This window comes from Ursus arctos, unplaced genomic scaffold, assembly GCF_023065955.2.
Source record: "Ursus arctos isolate Adak ecotype North America unplaced genomic scaffold, UrsArc2.0 scaffold_29, whole genome shotgun sequence".
Classification (NCBI taxonomy): Eukaryota; Metazoa; Chordata; class Mammalia; order Carnivora; family Ursidae; genus Ursus; species Ursus arctos.
The window spans coordinates 20,535,186-20,557,852 of record NW_026622974.1 but is presented as its reverse complement, the minus strand read 5'-3'; the positions used below and the strand labels follow the sequence as shown (position 1 = coordinate 20,557,852).

Genomic DNA, 22,667 nt, shown 5'->3' with positions numbered 1-22,667 from the left:
AAAAACGACATAGCTTTATAAAGCAAATAATGTGGCCATACAGGGCATATGGACACATGTTTGCAGAAATGAGTCAGGAAAAGCAAGACAGGAAAAAATGTGAGGGGGACATTTGATACCCTCAAACCTCAGTAACTATAAAGTATATAACTTAAGTGGATAATTTCCTTTTAACAAAGATTGAGAGTGAAACTTTTTGAAATATTATTCAGTAGCAGGGGAGGAGCTAATTTATTCAGCAGGATTATTCCATGATGCTTTACTTAGCCAACTAATACAGTCTCAGAATATAAGTAAACATTTAATGAGAGGCAGCAGCATATTTCTTCAATTAAAATAAAACCTCCCAGGGTGCCTGGGTGGCTCAGTCATTAAGCGTCTGCCTTCGGCTCAGGGCATGATTCCAGGGTCCTGGGATCGAGCCCCACATCGGACTCCATGCTCCACTGGGAGCCTGCTTCTTCCTCTCCCACTACCCCTGCTGGTGTTCCCTCTCTCGTTGGCTGTCTCTCTCTCTCTGTCAAATAAATAAATAAAATATTTTTAAATAAATAAATAAATAAATAAATAAATAAATAAATAAATAAAACCTCCTCTATTTTCACCAAAGATAGTTTTCTACAAGGTGGGCATGTTTTTTTTTCACATAAAATTTTTGATAATTTATGTGCAATTAATAAATGCATTTGGTGAATTTATATAATCTAATAAGAATCCTTTCCTGTTGTGGGATGAGGGAAAGAAATGTTCAAAGATATCATAAAACCTTATCATCAACTATCAAACTAGTAATAAGATTTTCCAGCTTCGCGAGCATCACAAACATATCTTGAGGACAATTTAGATGTCACCATTGTATATTAGTAAAATATTGTTTGTTTGTTTTCTTGGAATTTTATCATTCTACTTAAGCCTTTCAGAGAAATATGACCACTTTGAATTAATGCTTTGGATAGAGCGGCAGGTGGGCACAATGAATCATGTGTTTATCCCTTTCTAATTATGATTCAGCACAAAGACATATTTGAAGAGTACATTGTTTCTAAACTGTTTTGCTTCATATATACATTTGAAATTGAAAAATGTTTCTAAACCTAAGAAATTGTAGGAGTAAGTTTCTGTAAATGAGATCGAACTACTGTAAAAAATGTTTACTTACTGTTGACCGTAGTTGTTCAACCTCAGTAGCAGATCAAAAACTAAAGCCTGAGACATTGCTTTAAAAAGCTAACTCAGAATATTAAAAAGAGGTTGACTGTGGAATATTTTAGACCCTGTGCCCTGAGGTATTTAATACCTGTTGTTTGAAATAGGATCTACACCAAAGCCATTATATTGTTTCTTAAAGAAAATATTCTGATCAAATTCCATTTTAAAAGGAGTGAAATTTAAAACCACAAAGAATTCCAAGACTTAACCTCTTATACAGATGTAGGCTTTGGAAGCTCCACTGGAATTCTTTGCAAGCTGTTGGTGTTTGCCAAGTGACTAGAATATAGGGCATCACAAGAAAAGAGATTTAAGGCTTAAGGTCTAGGAGTTCAGCATATGCATTTTTGAAATTCTATTCACAGTTTTTAGTCAGCCTACAGGGTCTGTCACAATTTAAATATGAATATAGATAAAATCCCAAAGCCGGAGTAGTAATGTGACTATGTACTAGAAAACTAAATTATAAGTGGCATTAAAATTCACTCTAAAGAATGAGCAACTAGAATAACTGATACTTTGATTTATGCCAAACTGAATGCTCACAAAGTAAACTATTTTGCTTAGTGCAATTGAAACTTATAGTCAAAACCATCTAATCAATTTGGGTACAATGTGAGCTACTTAAAAATTATAGGTGTAGTAAAACACCACAACTATGGTGATCATGTTTTGCAGGAGAAAGTAAGGACAGTGCTTCTGTCTTCTGTATAGAATGGAGGTGAGTTAATTTGGTCCCTATGAACATTGAACATTTTCTAGCACAAAATAGGTAGACAGAAAAGCATTTAGCAGTAATAATTCAATACAGGTTTGTTTTATATGAAATCCTATTTGTTTAAACAATTTCTGTGGTTAAAAAAATCAGTGCTTTAATAAGCATAAAAATAGCACATAGAAAGATGAATATAATTTCATAAGATTTCTAGAAACAAATGGGGTTTACTGTAGGTACCTTATACTGTTAGCTTCTGATAATTTGTATGCAATTTACACACCCCAACATTTATTTTATGCTATAGTTTTGTTTTTTTTTTTTTTTTTTTTTGCCTCTCTGCACTATGCTCTGTATATAACACATGCCAGTTTTGTAACTACATATTGGTAGTGTTCTAGAGATCTAAAAATTGTATTCTTTATTAACTGATTCAACAAGCATTATTGATTTCCTACCATGTGTCAAGTGTTGAGACAGGTTCTGGGGAAATTAAACATGGCAAAGACACACCCTCAAGGAATTTAAAGTTCAAGGAGAGACACATAAATTAACTATTAAAGTACAGCATAGTAAGAGCTCTCTCGTACTTTGTGGATGCATACCCCACCTTTCTTATGTAGTGTGACAACTCTGAGTTATGTTCCACATGCTCTCTAAGAGGATCCCCAGCAGCCTTAGAGCCTTCATTGCCCACAGTAATAACCTGCTCTTTAAGGCCCTCTCTCCCCTATTTTATTTCTCCACTCCTTTGCAATAATTTACAGGATCACCTCTCAAATAAGGTACTTGTGTGCATATTATTTCCTCATATTCTTTGGAAGAACTCAAGCTGAGACAGAGAGAAAACTCCATCCCTCTGGCACTTATGATTGATCCATGTCAGCAGAGGACTGGAGTATTGACATTGAGAGCCTTTCCTTGGAATTGATAAGAGAAAAAGCTTTTCTCTTTTTGCTAGAGTTTTTCAGCTGGTGCATGTTCCCTTCACATAGAGATCTGAATGCAGTAGGGAAGAAATGTTTGTCAAAGAAGTTGTCCTGGCAGTTACTATGGTTCTTTCTTAAATTCTGCAGACTTCTAGGTATCCTTCCCAGTTAGGCTACTAATAAATGCCATTCCTTGTATAAGTTAGTATTTTTGTTTATAGTGTATGTGATCAAAAGAGTCATATCTAATGTGTACAGTAAAGGGAAGGAGGTAATTAAGTACAAGAAGCTGAATAAATGCAGTTCAACTTGCAGGCAGAAATGGAATGTAAGAATGCTATGAGGTTAACAGAGGTAGAGAGGACCTTAGATAAAATGCATGTGGATGTGTGTATAGCATGCAGTCGGATCGCCGTTACCAGCACGTGTGTGTATATAGTGAGAGATTTAAAATCATTTCATGCTTAAAATAAATTTATTTTCTAATACTCTCCTTAAGAAAGTTTCTTTATCTTTCTGCTCTTGAATTATGTTTCAGTTTATAGGCAAGAACACAACCTATCCAGTACTTTCAATTTAATTTAAAAGGCTTTGTTTCCAAATGTAGCCACTTCATCCATATGTCTCCAAGGTGAAAGGAGCAAAAGTTTTTTGCTTTTGTTTTTTTTTTTTTTTTAAATGACACTTTACAAAGGATTAAAATGTGGCAAAGAGTACTTGTAAAATGTCTTAGTGGAAGGAAGAATCAGATCATTTACACGTGCTATTGATTTACAATCAGCATTCTAAGCTTGATGGATTTATAGTACCAGAGGAGGCAAGCAGTTGCATTTAGATGTGTCTATTACCCCAGTACATGTACTATTATTATGGTAATGCCACATTACCTAAGGTGTATAATTCCAGGCACCAAATAAATGTGTTACTTGACAATATAGTTTATCTAAATTAAAAATTATTCTTTTTAAAATTTTTTTATTATGTTAGTTACCATACAGTACATCCCTGGTTTTTGATGTAAAGTTCGATGATTCATTAGTTGCGTATAACACCCAGTGCACCATGCAATACGTGCCCTCCTTACTACCCATCACCAGTCTATCCCATTCCCCAACCCCCTCCCCTCTGAAGCCCGCAGTTTGCTCTTTTTGACAATTAAAAACATGTGCTTGTGTGGTAACACGTGTGCATTAGGTTTAGCTGGCTGTAGATATTTATATTGGGGAAATTCTTCAAAGAAAATATATATTGCTACTAATTAACTTAAAAGCATGCCAGTTATTTGTTGTATTTTAAAATATGAGCTTTTATACTCATTTTTAAAATTTTTTCTTAAAATCAGTGTTAAAAAACCTTGTTAGGCCTATTAGAAATATTAGTTCTATCTTTTCATATTTCATAATGTTTGAATTTAATCTGCAACTATTTTGTAATATTGGTTAATTTTTCAAGAATGCTAACATTTGTATCACATCGTTTTAAAATAAAAATAAAACAATGTTTAAAAAACTTCTAACTCACCAAGAGAAAAATCTCTTTGTTTTTTGTTTTCATAAAGCTTTAAAATCTAGGTAAATTAATTTTTTAATTAAGAAAAAAATAAAAATAATGCCTTTCTAATGCTTTTGAAAATGCATTTTTAATATGTTTAGTTTTTATTTTAACATGTGTGATTTTAACACTAATTTATTGAATACATGAAAGATATACTCTAGTTTTTCCCTATTTACTTTCTTTCCTAATTATTCCTAGTGGTATTGCTTCTAATGTGAGAGTTGTCAAGATATAGACCTGAATGACAAAATGTTTCCTCCTAAAGTTTCATGAAAATCTAACTATTGTTAATGTACTTTGTTCTGTGCCATCCCCTGAGGAGAATCAAATACAAAATGAATTTTTTTAGAAATAGAAAATATTAAGTGATTTAAAAAATTATACCTATAATCTACATTAATTTGGCTCCTAAACATGAACGGTAAGTTTAGTAACTTATGAAATATTTGGGGGGATGGGAAGATGTAAAAATATTAATCAGTCACATGCATTCTCTGTGACATGGTATAGGCAAGCCATTATAAGGAGAAGATCAAGAGATTCCAATCCGTTTGAGAATGTCCCATTATTTGTGTGTAAAACACTCTATTGCAGTTAATAGAGTCAGCAGAATTCTGGACAGGGATAAATAACAGGAAAGTAACATAGAATGAATTCACTATACTTAAAGTTTGACAGACTTTTAGCTGTCACTGCATATATTCAAAACAAATACCCTTCACACAAACAAATACTTCTAACACCAAGGACTATGGAAAGTGTAGTTTGGGACTAAGTATATATACATTTTTCTCTTTTAAATCCTCTGAATATAGGCTTTCTCAGCCAAACTTTGGTTTATTTTAAATGCAATCCGTGTCTACTTTATTTTTTTTCTCCCAATGTCTACTGCATTTTAGCAATCTAATTTCCTCAGCCCATTGACATATGTTGCTGGTTGGTAATAAAGCTCCATCCCAGAAATGTCAAACTAAATGAATAAGGCAAAATCACAGAAAACAAGGTTATTCTGTGAGCTTCCCGAGTATGCAGGTTCTGAATGTTCTTCTGATTTATCAGCCCAGCTGAACTCAGGAGGGCACACTGGTACTACTTCTCCAGCTAGTCAATGCCCTTGAGTCCCAGTGCCTCAAAGAACATTTCTAGAAACATCTTAATGTCAAAATACCCTGCCTCCCAGAGAAAGCTAGTCATGCTAAAAGTAGGAATGGTGTAATGCATCCAACTTTCTAAATCTTTAACTTGTAAAAAACAGAAACAAAACCCTACACTTAAAGAAAAAGCTTATTATGTTATTTATAACTGCACTATAACATTTATAATTTAAATATGATAGCAATGGTGATTTATGAATAGTGAAATGTGTTAGAATTATAACTCACCTAAAATTAAGAGAACCATATTAACTCGGAAATAACTCTTTAATTTTGCTTTTAATGCTGAGGATACAATAGTGAGTACATGAATGAAATTACAAGCATGGAACTTCAGAGTTTAACTTGAAGGCTTTGATAATTGAGTAAGAAGAAAATAGGAAAAATTAATAATGATACTTGAACTAAAAACTGCCTGATCTACTAGACACGTAGGCACTGTAGATATCTTATGACAAGTGTTTCGTAGTGCATCTTTATTCCATCTTTCTACTTTTAACCCATCATCATCTCTATATTTAAAGCAAATTTCCTTTAGAAACCATGTAGTTGGTTCTGTTATTTTATTTAGCTTGGCTGACTCTGCCTTTTATTGAAGTATTTTAAAAAAAACAAAAAAACTCATTTGAGGGTCACCTGGGTGGTGCAGTCGTTAAGTGTCTGCCTTCGGCTCAGGGCGTGATCCCAGCGTTCTGGGATCGAGCCCCACATCAGGCTCCTCTGCTGGGAGCCTGCTTCTTCCTCTCCCACTCCCCCTGCTTGTCTCTCTCTCACTGGTTGTCTCTGTGTTAAATAAATAAATTAAATAAATAAATAAATAAATAAATAAATAAAATGTTTAAAAAAAACTCATTTGATGTAATTATTGATGTATATGACTTTAAATGGATCGTCTTGCTATTTGTTTTCTACTTTCTGTGGTACTTGTATCTCTACTTTGTTCCTTTTTACTCTTGCCTTCTTTTGGGTTAATTTTTAGGTTTCCATTTTAGTAGGAGATAATATCCTACTAAAGAGGCAGCCAGATTTTTTAAGAGGTAATATCAGCTTCCCAAACTCCAAGTAGAAGCAGGTTTTCCACTTGGCTTGGTGGTAGACACCACAGAGAACAGCAGTGGCTTGTAGCATGGTGTGAATGGATAAAGTAGGACAATCCTATGTTCTCTCGCTGGACTCTAAGTGAGGAAGTAGAGAGGATTTTCCACTCAGCAGTAGATGCCAAAGCTGAAAGATCATGATATAGAAATAGAGATCAAGGAACCTGTGCTATATCATCTTCATGCCAGTATCGTGAAGCTTTCAACATGAAGAGATATTTTAAGATACAAAGAAGAGGAAAGACTTCATGAGATGGTGTTAGGGAGGGAAGAGGACCATTTGTGTGTAGCTAGATCACCCTCTCTTTCAGATCCCAGTCTATGTGGATGCCAATACTAAATGCAGGTTTTGTAGAACCACTTGAATGAACTTTTGTTCTTCAAACTAAAAAATATGAGTAGGTATTGTCATTTATAATGTCACTGCAATTATTTCATACTTAATTATAGCACTGAAAAAGTAAGAGAAAGGAAAATCATCTTATTTCACACATTTTCTAACTAGTATTGAAAAAATATTAACAAGAAAAAAATGAATATAAGAATATATTTTATCTAGTTAATATCATCGAAATAATTGTTTAAATTGTCATCATAAATACTAAAATATTTAATGTATTTTAAAAAGTGATATGCTGATTTTTTCCTGACACAAATGTGTTGAAATAATTATAACTGCCTCTCGTAAGTCTGTATAATTTTTTTTCATGTTCTTTGTTTGTTTGTTTTTTTATATAACTGGCATGTGTTTAAATGGATGACTGATTATGTAGCTATGAATCAAAATAATTTGTTTTCTTTGAATCACTTGGATATGGAAAGTAATTAAATAATTTGCCTCATCTGCTAACTGCCTTGAATAAATTTGATCGCTGAAGCTCAATTTTACTTTAAGATTGGCCGTCATATTAATTCATTTGATTTCCAGATTGTTTTATTTCTTCTTGTTCAAACATTTAAATACCTTAAAACAACAGCAACATTTGCAACACCCTATTTTCCCAAAGGATTTAGTAAAGTATCTCTCCCTTGATTCTTTCATTTGAACTCATTAATTAGAAACTAGTGTAACTTTAATCATATGTGATGTGAAATAGAGTTGTATGAGAAGCTAGAGATGAGGTGTTTTCTTTCTTTAATTTTTTTTCTAAGCTTCCACTAAGAGCATATTCTGCGGACGCTTCACCACTGACTGATTTTCACACTCTAAAGTGAGGCTTGCTCATCTTTATCCATCTCGTCTCTCCTTGTAGGATTTGAGGATGAACATTGTGAAATTAATGTGAATGAGTGCTTCTCCCTTCCCTGTCAGAATTATGGTGACTGTGAAGATGGGGTCAACAATTTCAGGTAGAGAAAACCAAGAAATAACTAGATACAAGTTTATGCATCTAGATGTTTCTAAATGCATCCATGTTTATAATTTCAGTTGACAAATTGAACATTTCTGGTTATTAACAATTTGCCGTGTTATAATTATTTGAAGCTTTGAATGTATATGTTTATACTAATGGAGTTATTAAATTTCTTGTTTAAAATTGCAGACCTGGGTTTTCTGGACCTCTATGTGAACTTGAAACAAATGAGTGTTCTTCTAGACCTTGCAAAAATAATGGAACCTGTGTGGATCTGAGAAACAGGTTAGAGGCTACATTTTACTTAATCAATTATTTTATATATGATATTTAAATAATAAAATGAATGTATATGTACCCATCATTCAACCTAAGCAGAACCTTCCCCATATCCTCCCCTACTTTTCCACCCAGCTGTATTGAATATCCTGAATTTTGTTGTTGTTGAACCAAGATTTTATGTTTAAGTTTTTATTTAAATTTCAGTTAGCATGGTGTAATATTAGTTTCAGGTGTACAAAATAGTGATTTAACACTTCCATACAACACCTGGTGCTCCTCACAAGTACACTCCTTAATCCCTATCACCTATTTGACCCATCCTCTTGCCTTTAATATATAGTATTAGCTATTTGTATACCTGCCTCAACAGAACACTTAGTCTGCATTTAATATACCTGACATAATATTGTATATAGTCTTCAGAAACAATTCATTATGTTGAACATGACATTTCTGCACTAATGCATCTATCTGTTGCTCATTTTTAACTGTTGTTCGGTATTCATTTAAATATGTGTCAACATTTATTTATCATTCTTCTGATCATAGCTGTCTGGGTTGTTTGACTCTTCTTTCTTAGAAATAATAATACTATTAAGGTTTTCAAATATTTCCCCAAATACACAAGTACTAGTGTTACTTTAGATTTCATACCTAGAAATGGAATAGTTGGATTATTGGGTAGATGTTTTCACATGTATTATATCATTTTTTTTCCATTTCACTTTGAAATGGAATATTCATATTCTTAGTGAAAGTGAGTAAGTGTCCCTGTTTGCATTCTTTGGGTTTATATGCTGTATGTAAAATTATATATTCTTGTTTGTTTGTTTTTTCCTGCATTCTTATCATAACTTGTGAGTTTAAGCATTCCTTCATCCATTTTAAGATATTTAATTTTTCCTTTCTAGAAATGCCTATTTATGGCATTTTCCCAGTTATGTTTTCTTCTTGTTGATTTGTAAAAATCTTTATAAATTTTGATTATTACTGCTTTCATTAGTTGTATTTACTGAAAATATGTTCTGTTGATTGTGGCTTGACATTTTACCTTCTCTATGATAAGTTTTGAGTGCTAAACTTTAATTTTAATGTATTCAAATTAATCAATTTGCTTATGGTTTGCCTTTTTTATCTTGTTTAAAAATGTTTACTTAAAGAGCCAATAACTATTCTTATCAAACTTTTCCAAGAAATAGAAGAGAAAGGAAAACTTCCAAATGCATTCTATGAAGCCAACATTACCCTGATAACAAAACCAGATAAAGACAACACACACAAAAAAAACTACAAGTCAGTGTCTGTGAAGAACATAGTTACAAAAATCCTCAGTAGCAACTCAATCCAATAATATATTAAAATTAACAACTGAATCCAATAATACTTTAAAAAGAATCATTCACCTAATCAAGTAGGATTTATTCCAGGGATTCAAGAGTGGTTCAATATTTTTTAAAAAGTTTATTCCAGGACAAAAGAATGTTGCTTATATTTCCTTTTAAAGCATTTAAAGTTTCACCCTTCATATTTAATCCAATTTATCTGGAAATTATGCACTTGCACGTGTGTGTGTGTGTGTGTGTGTAAGGTAGGATTTTTAAGTTCATTTTTGCATATGATTAACTAATTGTGCCTGCTATATGTATTGAATAACTTCATCTGTTACTTACTGCTGGGCCTGATCTGCAATGCTTTCTTGGTTGCAGAACAAGTCCCCATATACTAATATGTCTATTTCTTTGCCTCTATTCTGTTTCCTTAGTTCAATTAGCTGTCCATGTGCCAGTACCATAAATCTTAATTATTTACCTTTCAAATATCTCAGTACTGATAAGGCAAGAAATCTCATATTTTTAATCTTCTTCAGGAAGCTTTAGTTATTTTTGACATTTTTTTTCTGTTATGTTATGTATTGCATAAATCCCTACATCTAAACAAACAAAGACCAAGTAGAATTTTTATTGGGATTTCATTGAATTTGTAGATCAATTTGAAGAGAATTGACGTGTCTTTATTTAGGTCTTCTAAAATATCTTAAAAAAAAAAAACAGTTGGACAAATTCAACTGGATACACATTAATTAGGATAAGTAAGACTCATTTGCCAGGTCACCATTGCTCTCCAGACACCAATAGTTATATTTGTTTATCTTAATAGAGAGCTACCATCTAGAATTCCTCTCACAATTTATATCATAACCTGCTTAGGTTTCTGATAATCTTCTATTATTTCTATTATTTTCTGTGGCCACCTGACCTTTGCACTGTCCAGTCTAATGAAGTAAATGGAGACATGCTTTGAATCACCTCTCTTTAACTCAAAAGCCTTTGAAGGGGACACTAATCACTACAAGTCCCATAGGGATACAGAATTGCTTTCAGTTTAAAATCTTGATAAGTCTAAAGGGGCATTTCAAGATCTCCCCATTTTGCTTTCGTGCATAGTATCTCTTATTCCCATGTGGAAATTCTATTACTAAGTATTTGACTACACTATATATTCAGGGACTATGGAGGAAAATGAAATGAAACAACAAAAGATGGATTTATAATCCATCTACCAGACCTAAATAATTGTGCACACTACTAGTGGAACAATGGTATTTCAAAGATAAGCATAAGTTCAGGGCCTTTATCTAAAAACTCCTGGAAGGCCTGAATATCATTCTTTCATCAGTGAACAATCATAGTGGTAAATGGCCTCAGAACCCTCTGAGGAAGGCTTCAGGAAGATACATGGAACACTTGTGACTATATATCAAGATCCTTCTTCAAAAAGGTCCTACTCTCCTTCAGTTGAGGCACTGAGTCCATGACATAGTATAGGTCCGAAATTGTGTAAGAGGCTTGAAATCCTTACAAAGGCAAATTGAATAGTGTGTCTGTCCTGCAGACCTATATAGTTAATTCTATATATGTGAATAGCACCATAACATATTGTCCATGTATTTTATTTCTAGAAACTCATCACTGATTAGCCACTATCAAGGATGTCTGAATCAATCCACCAATCACCAACTGTTTCTCTGATTTATGGGGCTATTTGCTCATTTTTAATCTGATAGTCAAGCATATCCAACAGTTTTCATCCATTCTTGGATCCCATTATTCTAATTTGTATCAGGGAACCCAATTTTACTGTAGCATCTCACATTATCTCCAGCCTGTAAAGGACATTAACCACAGAGTTCATCAAGACAGTAGTGCTGCCCTCATGAACCCCGTTCTTGATCTTGGTGAATGGAATTTCTTCCGAGGAGATAGGAAGACCTTCCTGCATTCTCTTGGGATAGAAATAAAGAGGTAGCTGAACAGCTTTCTCATGATAGATCCATTCAAAAATTTCTATAAAAATAAGCCTATGAATAACTCCTTTTAATATGTACCAAGAATACTCTGGCACTTCTACCTCCTCAGTCTAAGCTGGAATTAACTCCTGTTTTTGATTAGCCAATTTAACACCATACCCACATGCTAATATTAGCACATTGAATCTTCTCTCTCCATCCATGTCAATAAGCTTAACTCATTTAAGTTTTATATTTCTTCTCCTTTGGTCTGACTACCTTAGGGTCAATCCCACACATGCCCCCCAACTTTGTGACAATACAGATTTGTGGGGTTATGCAGCTCTTCTAGTGTACAGGCTAGCTGTTCCCAGTCAAGTGTTTCCATCTCTCATCAGCAAAGTTGGAATCTAATCCTTTTTATGGGCTGGAACCAATGAGAAATGTTGGGGAGTGGGCCCCAACTGGCGACATTTTATAAGTCAACTCCGTCAGCGCATTTAGAGGAAGGCTTGTATGCAAAGAAGCACAGATTCCATAAGAAACAGGAGAGGTTTAACCTCTATCACTAATGGAGATTAAAGTGAATTCAGAGATTTAAGTTCCTTTGCCATATCTATCCTTTGTCTACAGTGGGTATGAACTCCTTCAAAGTTACTATTTTGTACTGGTTTGCTGTTGTTGCTTAGCAGAAACTGAAAACTCATTGGTTAAACATAGTTATTATATATTAATATTTTCACATCTGTGGTTTACTGGTATTTGGCTCTAATATAGGCTGGGTTCATCTAATTTTCTCTGGGACATAGCTGGGGAGGAGGAAATGTTTCACAGTCTGTTAAGTCAGCTGAAATGGCCGTGCTCCAACTGTCTTTCATTTTTATTGGACTAGCATGTTCTCAAAGAGTTGCAGAAGTTCAAGAGAACAAGCAAAAAACAGGCAAAATCCCTTAAGCCCTCAGCTCTGAAACAGTGCCCTTCATCCTTACCTATAGATGACTGTGCAAAAAAATAATTGTAGCCATTCCTGAGGGTGTGGGGCAAACGCTCTTCCCATGATGAAGCTGTGGCTAGGAAGAAGAGTGGTAAAGAATTAAGATAAAAAATGCTATCAACCAAAATGAAGATAGGATTACTAACTGGAAAATAAGCTCACAGAAAACATGCAGACTGAGGCATGGGGCATTAACTGCCTGGCATTCCTAATTTGCCCTGCGTGGGACTTAGGAGATAGCCCTGAGTGAGGGACTAGAATGGAAATGAATAGTAGAATCAAAATGATTTTACAAATATAAATAAAGGTATTTCACATCAGTTAATTATATGGCTTCTAAAGACCAGTTTTCCAAGTTCCAGTATGAGATCTCAAAGAGTTAGAGGAGGAAGTCAGCCAAAATGCCCTCTGCTTAAAAGAGAACTCCCATGGTTGATTCATGAACACAAGAACTGTGAGTGCATTTACAGAGAACTGAATTGATTATGAAGTTGATGTTGACTCTTCAATCTAGCTGATGACATTAAAGTGTTTCTCAAACTGAGAATATCCTAAAAAGCTTGATGGAAAATAACCAAACACTAATGGTGAACAATCTGGCACCCAACATGAAGAGTTTTTGTAAATATTGATCCTCAAGCTCAGCTCATGTATAGGAAAAACAATACAATATATTGACTGAACCATAACTGAACCAGTCTCTTCCTGTTAAGAAACAGATCTTAGAGGTTTCTGGATATGACTTTTGACCACCTGATTAGTGTTGAATCCACCCAGTGGCCATCATCTTTTTCCAGAGGGCCTCCCCAGAAACCGGAAATGTAAGAAAGGATATGGAGGTGACTATTCAGAAACATCCTTTGAAGATGATTATGTAATAAACGGGAAATATTTGGACCTCCAAGGTGATTTCCCTGTGGATAAAAAAGAAATGGCAGCTACTTTGGAATTTGGCAGGTTCTTGCAAAACTAACAATATGATCCAAAAATCACACTATGTGGTATTTACCCAAATGAGTCAAAACTTAGGTTCACTCAAAAACTAACACCCAGATGATTATAGCAGCCTTATTCATAATTGCCAACACTTGGAAGCAACCAAGATAGCCATCAGTAAGTGAATGGATAATTAAGTTGTGGTATGTTCTGTTCAGACAATGGAAAATTATTTGGCACTCAAAAAAAATGAGCTATCAGTCCATGAAGACGCATGGAGGAATCTTAAATGCATATTACTAAGTGAAAGAAGGCAATCTATAAAACCTTACATAGAGTATGATTCCAACTATATAACAATTTAGAAAAGGCAAAACATTGGGGACAATAAAGAGATTGTGGTTTCTAGGAATTAGAGAATAAGGAGGGATAAATAGGTGGATCTCAGAGGATATTTAGGGCAGTGAAGCTATTATGTATGATATTATAATGATGCACACATGCCATTATACATTTGTCAAAATCCACAGAATGTACAACGCAATGAGTAAATCCTAATACAAACTATAGATTGAATGATAATTGGTATGTCAGTGTAGATTCATGAATTGTAATACAATGTACCATTGGTGGGGAATGTTGATTGTGGGGAAATCTGCTTCTCCCTCTGCCTCTGCTTCTCCCCATGACTTGTGCTGTCTGTTGCTCACTCACTCTATCAAATAAATAAAATCTAAAAAAAAAAAAAAAAAAAGTGCTCCTGTTGCTTCACATTCTTATGAGCATTTGGTATTGTCAGTGTTCTAGAGTTGGGCTATTCTAAAAGGTGTGTAGTGGTATCTCATTGTTTTGATTTGCATTTACCTCATGACAAATGATGTGGAGCATCTTTTCATATGCTTATTTGACATCAATAGGACTTCTTTAGTGAGGTATCTGTTAGGATCATGGGCCCTTCGCCTGGATGGCTCAGTGGGTTGGTTAAGCGACTGCCTTTGGCTCAGATCATGATCCCAGGGTCCTGGGATCAAGCCCCACATTGGGCTCTCTGCTCAGCATGGAGCCTGCTTCTCCCTCTCCCTCTCCCTCTGCCACTCCCCCTGCCTATGCTCTCTCTGTCAAATAAATTAAAATTAAAAAAAAAAAAAGATCACGGGCCCATTTTTAAAAATTGAATTGTTTGTTTTCTTATTGTTGAATTTTAAATGTTTGTATGTTTTGGGTAATAATCCTTTGTTTGTTATGTCTTTTGCAAATATCTTCTTCCAGTCTATGGCTTTTCTTGTAATTCTCCTGACACAGTCTTTCACAGAACAGGAATTTTAATTTGAATTAAGCCCATCTTACCAATTCTTTCTTTTGTGGTTCATATCCTGGTTTCCTATCTAAATGGACAACCAGACCCAACATCATCAAGATTTTCTCCGTTCTTCAAGGAGTTCTTATAATTTTGCCTTTTCCATTGAGTATTTTATCCATTTTGAGTTAGTTTATACAAAGAGTTTAAGGTGTGTTTCTAGATTTTTTAGATTTTCAGTGTGAATGTCCAGTTGTGCCAACACCATATTTTGAAAAAAACATTTTTCCATTGAATCGCCTTTGCCTCTTTGTCAAAGATTTGTGTATAAATACACAAAGTATTTATGTGAGTATATTTCTGTGCTCCCTATTCTGTTCCACTGATCTATTCGTTTATTCTTTTGATAATACCACACTATCTTGATTACTGTAGGTTTATAATATCTTAAGGGCAGGCAGTGTCAGTCCTTCAACTTTGTTCTCCAACATTGAATTCTGAGTCTTTTGCTTCTCCCTATAATATTTAGAATTGTTTTATTAATATCCACAGGATAACTTGCTAAGATTTTGATTGGGATTTCATTGAACCGAAGGTTACTTTGGGCAGAACTGACATCCTGACAATATAGTCTTCCTACCCATGAACATGTAGTATCTCTCAATTTAATTTTTCTTTGATTTCATTCATCAGAGTTTTCTAGCTTTTCTCACATGAATCATGCACATATATTATTAGATTTGTACATAATTATTTCATTTTGGAGACACTAATATAATTTTAATGAAATTTTAAAACATACTTCAAAGAATGCACATCAATCTAAGAATAGTGATTTCCTCCCAGTAGAAAGGAATGAAAAATGAATCTTGATGTATAGAAAGGGTTTTCAAATATATGTTTTATACATTTTCCTTAAAACTATTCAGAAACATGGAAAAACATTGAGATGTGTTAAATATGGATGATGGGTATATGGGTGTAGATTATTCTATTCTCAGAAAATTACTTTGTTTAAATTGTTATAATAAAAGCCATTTCAATGCATTAAAATCTTTAAGACCAAAAAAATCATCAACAGCTGAAAAATAAGTAATCACATTTTCATATCCCATCTGTTTTCCAAGAATATGTTTTTTGATATAAAGAACTTTTTTTAGTGTGTTTTTAGCATATTGATGTTAACTTACCATTAAAAATCTTTGAAATAACCTAACAACTCATTTAAGACCAATTGTTATATGTTTAGTACAAATTAAACTATAGACACACAAGAAAAATAATAAAAACAGTAATTATTATATAATGTACTTATTATTACATCTATATTTTTAATCTGTTCCATTCTCTCCTTGGCTATTGAAACTGGGGCCTGCAACAATTAATACTTAATCCTAATGACAGTATTTAAAGAATTCCTTGAGATATGACAACATACAGATGGCAGCTCCAGTTCAGCTACAAACTATTGCAAAACTGAACACTACAATTGACATTTTCTGACATTTGATCGCATATGTTATCCAATAGAACTAATGTCTTTTTAAGCCACAGTCATCAGTTTACTTAGATCACTGACAATAATATTGAACTATGAAAAATTTATAGCTAAGGAAAGAATTCATCAGAACAATTACATGTCTGGTTCATTCAAAGACTATAGAAGAAGAAAAATTTCCAAATGGCTGATGTGATTATCACACACGAATCATTATCAAAGAGAATACTGTGACCAATTGGTGTGTGATGTTCACGAGTTTAGCAGTTCTTTACCATTACAAAGTTGAAAATGACTGGCTAATGTACATTTAACTAAGAGACAAAAATCTGTACATTCTTCTGTAAATTGCCTAGAAACCAGCTATTAAGCCCAATGATTTATATTCTACTAAACACTTTTCCATAACCCCATTGTTTCCATACCCATGTGTAGTAAAATAATAATAATGACATATAAAGACTATTTTAAAGATAATCACCCTGTGGAGCAAATATATTGGGTAGAAAAAAGTTGGTTTAGTTTTTCTTCTTCCTTTTGCTTAAGATACACAGAATATACAGCACCTTAAAGTATACCATCTTAAAGATGCTAAGTTAAAACAAAAAATAAATGAACTATACATATCATAGCATGTTCAGTATTCTCTTAGATTAATATTAAATTTGGTAGTTTTTCCATGTGCAGATTTTACAAGTATTGTATTTACTTTCCATTATGTATGTTTGTATACTTAAGTATGCTTTTATTCATTAAAAAATTATGAAAGAACAGGGGCGCCTGGGTAGCGCAGTCATTAAGCATCTGCCTTCAGCTCAGGGCATGATCCCGGCGATCTGGGATCAAGCCCTACATCAGGCTCTTCCGCTGGGAGCCTGCTTCCTCCTCTCCCATATCCCCTGCTTGTGTTCCCTCTCTCGCTGGCTGTCTCTCTGTCAAATAAATAAATAAAATCTTTAAAAAAAAAATTATGAAGGAACAGACGAGTTTTACATATCTTATAACTGATTAACATTTTTAAATGTTATCTAAAGTGTTTATTAAACTTTAATTTTTTCATAAAATTTTAGTGTGAGAATCCTTATCCATGTCAAAAATATAAATAGATTATTCATTTTTTGATTAAGAAATATTATTATAAAGAACTATGGTTCAGGAATGCAGTATAGAATTACAAGAAAGAGGTAGAAATTACTTTAAAATGTATTATAAATTATCTCAAAATCTGAATAGCTATAACATAACCTAACATGTTTTATCATAAAGTTTCTCCTACAGTAGTTTGTAGTTTTATTTTTGTGTTTGGACTCCAGGCTTTTATAAAATGATCTTTTGGAAGAAATATATATGAAATCTTAACACTCTAAGTGCATTTTAAAATTAAAACTCTGAAAAAAGATTAAATTAAATTAAAACTCATTAAAAATTCATATATTGGATCTTATAATATGATTTAATCAATATAGTGGTATATTTTAGAATAACTCAGCTTTCTAGAAGCATAAAAACAATTTCTCTACTAATTAACTTCTTTCTCATCTGAAATCAGATAAAAATGAGATAAAAGAATAATGTTAAGAATAATGTAAAGCAGGGCCTCATTTTAGAGCTACAAGTCCCTGTGATTACCTTGCATTTTTCCCTCCCCTTTCATTACGGCAATATCACTTTATGGAAAATACAGTTACTCTTCTTTACCTCTACTTTTTTTTTTTTCAATGTACTGAATTTTCTTTAGAAGTCATTTTAGTTTTGGAAAAGTATCTTGAAAACCTATCTGGAAAATTTTAGGTCACTATCAAATTAAGGGAAATTTGAATAAAAAAATGTTCACTACCTTGACAACCTATTTAAGTTTAATTCCACTAAAACTTTTGAAATAAAGCCTTGAATTTAAATTAGAAATTTCCATTTTATCAAAAATATATTACAAATTTCATGGTCTTAATTGTTGCTTCAAGACAAGATATTTTTAATATATGCATATTTGTGTTTTAAAAGTTGTTAAAATAGGGTTTCATCAAAAGAAGAAATGTTTTAGACACTTTTAACATGCAATTCAATATTACTGTAAGATTAAATGCGTCAATTAAGACATTAATAAAAATCAACGTTCACTTTTACTTTTTCCCCATAGTCTAGGTAGCCTTGGTCTGCATAATGTAGGAATGGGGCCCTCAGCAGCCAATAATGGAAGGGAAAATACAGCAAAGCTGAAGGGATTGTATATTTTAGTTGGAGGGCTGGAGGAGGAGGAATCTGGTGAGGTTCCTTTCAGACATGCCTTATGCAGTTTAATTTTTTAATGGTTTGAAGGACCAGGGTAGGTACAGAGAGAACAAGTTGAGAATGTGCTGTATTTGCCTACCTCTCCTATTTGAGAAGAAGAGGAGGTGTTGGGACCAAGGGCAGGGAAGAGGGAAAAGGAGATAGGGGGAAGGAAGGGAGAGAGTACATATATATTTTAAGTCTCCGGGGAAAGACTTGGCACAGAGATTCGAGGTTTTTGTAATTACAGAAAACAAAATTTGGGTGGCAAAAGGCAAGAGATATGGATATTTTCTGGTTTTCAAAAAGAGAGAAAGAGGAAAAAGACACACACACACACATACACAAATACACAGGGAGAATTCTGTAAATTTAATGAATAAAGTTATGTTTATAATAGATTGAGAAAAATCAACGATCGTTATTATAAATTTAAGATGTCCCAAAATAATTTCTAATATTCAACCTTTCAGAGTAAAGAATAGATTTTGTAGGGGCGCCTGAGTGGCACAGCGGTTGGGCGTCTGCCTCCGGCTCAGGGCGTGATCCCGGCGTTATGGGATCGAGCCCCACATCAGGCTCCTCCGCTAGGAGCCTGCTTCTTCCTCTCCCACTCCCCCTGCTTGTGTTCCCTCTCTCGCTGGCTGTCTCTATCTTTGTCGAATAAGTAAATAAAATCTTTAAAAAAAAAAAAAAGAATAGGTTTTGTAATTTCTGGAAGTATAATAGAACTGTCCTAAGGACATGCAACAGATATATAAATTGAGATCAGAGTAATTTTCTGATATATTTTGTAGTAATATAATCTATCAGTATGAAAAAAATTATTTCTTGGACATACCTTTTAGTGCTACAACTGAAAACACTGTCCAACTCCTACCTACTCTGTGATCCCTCAGAATCATTGATTCACTGGAACACACAGTAGCAGCCAGAGAATATCATTAACAAACATATCTTGACTTTAGTAAGGCAGTTAAAAGATTCATTATGTTTTCTGGACTCTATTGGAAGATGCAAGAGAGAATGTGGAGATGGAGAAAATTTTTGGTATTTGAACACAAATTCAAGAATCATAGTATTTGGATCACCCTAAAAAGTGATTTTGGTCAAGATCCTAGTCGCATGGAATGCTCTAGAGAAATTACACCAGCATGACATTGCACATGGAATTTTAATGACTTCTGTCCAACTGATACAAAAATCCCACTCTTTATTGACTAACCAGTAAAACCTTTCCTGTCACCTTCTCTAGCATGTAACTCTGTTTTTGTATGACTTCACACTTTTCTCAATTGGCATATATTTACTGTAATGTTTACATGTGAATGTCCCTAACTTCTTTATGAGAATTTAAAAAATAAGCTGAAGCCTTATTTACACTTGGATCTGAGTACATGACTAACATCTGGCATTCAATCAGTTAATATGTGGTATGTGAGTAAAAGAGGAGCATGGGCTTGTTAGATTTCCTGTGTTTATGTTTTTATAATTACAATCATGGTGAAACTGATGTTAATTAGAAAGAGTTCCCTCAAAAAATCAGAACAAAAATTTGTTTCAAAATTATTACAAGAAAATTTGGTAAGCAGTTTTATTTAGACTTCAAAAGGAGAAAGAAAAAAACTACTTAGAACTTGTTTTTCTGGGAGCATTTTCTCTCAATTTTATCTATGGAAATTAGTTTTATGTTTTCATTAATATTTTTCTATGAATACAGAAGAAAAGATTAAATTATTGCTTTCTCTTCTTAGCATTATTTATTGGCTTGTCATAGATTATTTGGTTGTTGTTTTACTGATGTTACTTTACATATATATACCTAAAACTCATCACAATTTCGTCTCTGGAGAATTGGTCTTCTATCTTCTAGAAAATAGATACAGGCTGATTAGATGATGAGATAAAAACATGTTCAACACAATATCCAGGAATACACTAAAAATAAATTCAGGGTGATTCTGCCATATAGTTATATAGATTGTTGCTATAGCGTACACTATAAAGGAAAGAATCAAGGGCCCTTTGAGACAGGATCTGAATCAATAAAATGAAATCCACATAGGAGCAAGAAATATTCCCAAGTTAAAGTCCAGAGGACATATCTGAACTCAGTAACTCAGTTTCATCAGAGGCTGATGTTTAAGCTAAAGAGGGGAGAGTTGGATATTGAAAGGAAGTTCAGTTGAAATTTCTGGAAGCCATTCTCAAAGGCAAGGCTCTTGGGAGTCACTTCCTCTATTAAGTGCATGATACTTTGAACCTGACATCTAATCATTGAATTACATCCAATTTCTCCAACATCTGTCAATATAATTAAGCAGTAATGAGATTGTTTTTGCTAAAATGATCTTTTTAATTTAACCAGAAGGGATTCCATATTAGAAACATCATTTAATCCGTGGACAGAGTAATCTTCAATTTAAACATAGGATATAGTTAAAGATTTATATTTATTTAATAATAAAATATACAGTACAGAATTAAGCTCAATAGTACTTATCAAAGTTATATTAATTATTGAAATATATTCACTTTTGAAAAAATTCTCATGTAAAAAACATTCAAGGGGAAAAATATCTAGAAGGTCGTTGAAGAAGTCATTGAGAGGACATGACCTCGTGTTGACCTGCAGACTGGATCCTGGCAGTTAGGAGGCACCTCACTCTCTCCCTTGTCCTTGGAATGTATGTTCTTTCCACTATTTCCAGTTAGGAACCACTGAGTAATGAGTTATTGACACCATCTGGACTGTATACATGACAACCTCATTAATGCCTTTACATAAATTTTTAAGATTTGGGGAGCAGGTGTGAAGGTCTACTTGTCTTGCGGGTGCCCAAGACAAGCCTGGAATGCTAGTTCCTTTGCTTATTAAACCTGTTACCCACCAATTTGGAGTGGCTTGCCTCTTTCTTCTGGCTCTCCTCGCCTTGCATCTGTGGGGACCAGTTTCAAATTTCACTTGGGGAACTTTTGAGGTTGTGAACCAACAAAGGTGAATTATATTTTATCCAAGGGAAAAAAAAAGATAGTATTGCCATTTATTTATATTAAGTTAGGCTTATATTTATATTAAGTAAGGCTAAAATTTAATACATACATATGAATTATGTATATAATGAAATGATTTTTGTTAACATGTGATTTCTCATTTTCCGACCTTTCTCTAGATTTGTGTGTAATTGTGAACCAGGGTACCACAGAGCTTTGTGTGAATTGGATATGAGTGAATGTGAAATCTCACCTTGTCTAGATAGAGAAGATTGCGTCAGCAGAACTAGTGGATACAACTGCCTCTGTACTCCTGGTTATACAGGTAAACCTCTACCCGCCCTGTCTGTATCAACGTATTGTTCTCTATGAATAAATGGCAATCTTATATTTACTCTCCAGAACCTGAAATAACCTGGCACGTGCAGGTAGGCCAAGAAGTGCAAGAGACTCATTGTTTCTTGTAAAAGAAATTAATAAAAACAAAAATTATGTTTTTTAATCTATCATTTGCTAACAGCTAAGAAATATATGGATTATATTTCAAGGTGTTTTACACTTTTATGCTTTTTGAATTGAAGTGTGTCTGAATTATGTTTATATTGTTGTAATATAGAGGAGTATCAGTGTATGAATAATCTAAGAGAAATAATACTGTCATATCAATTACACAAATGTCTTTAAAATATAATTGGATTAGCTCTTTTAAATATACGTATATGCCAGAAATCAGGGAGCCGTTGTGAATTTAAAGTTCTAGTAGAAAAATATAATTTGGAGTTAGCTTTCTTAATATCACTTATTCCACAACACAAATGCTATCCAAAAATAAAGGCAAAACTCATCAAGCAGCTATGGAAAGGAAAATGCATTAGCCCTCTAAACTTCTGCTGAATTTTTGCATTTATGAAATACAAAAAGCTTTATTATTTTTGTATACTAATATTAATTATGTGAGTCCAGCAAAAGTGTATTGAAATCTCAAGTTTCAATTTATTAATGTCTGAATTTTACACCACTGGTATCTCTTGGGTTCCTTTCCCGAGGGAAACTAGTTAAGTGTATCTAATATAACATTCTATGGTTGCAGGAGTAAAAA

At 33.5% G+C, this 22,667-nt stretch overlaps 1 protein-coding gene across 1 annotated transcript in view; it reads left to right on the top strand.

Annotated features, from left to right (window-relative positions):
* Positions 1-22,667, top strand: part of EYS (eyes shut homolog) — a 1,472,707-nt gene that overhangs the window by 474,680 nt on the left and 975,360 nt on the right. Inside the window, 3 exon segments of the mRNA XM_044387239.3 lie at positions 7,912-8,014; positions 8,197-8,298; positions 21,748-21,893. Coding sequence (XP_044243174.2) covers positions 7,912-8,014; positions 8,197-8,298; positions 21,748-21,893 — 351 coding nt within the window.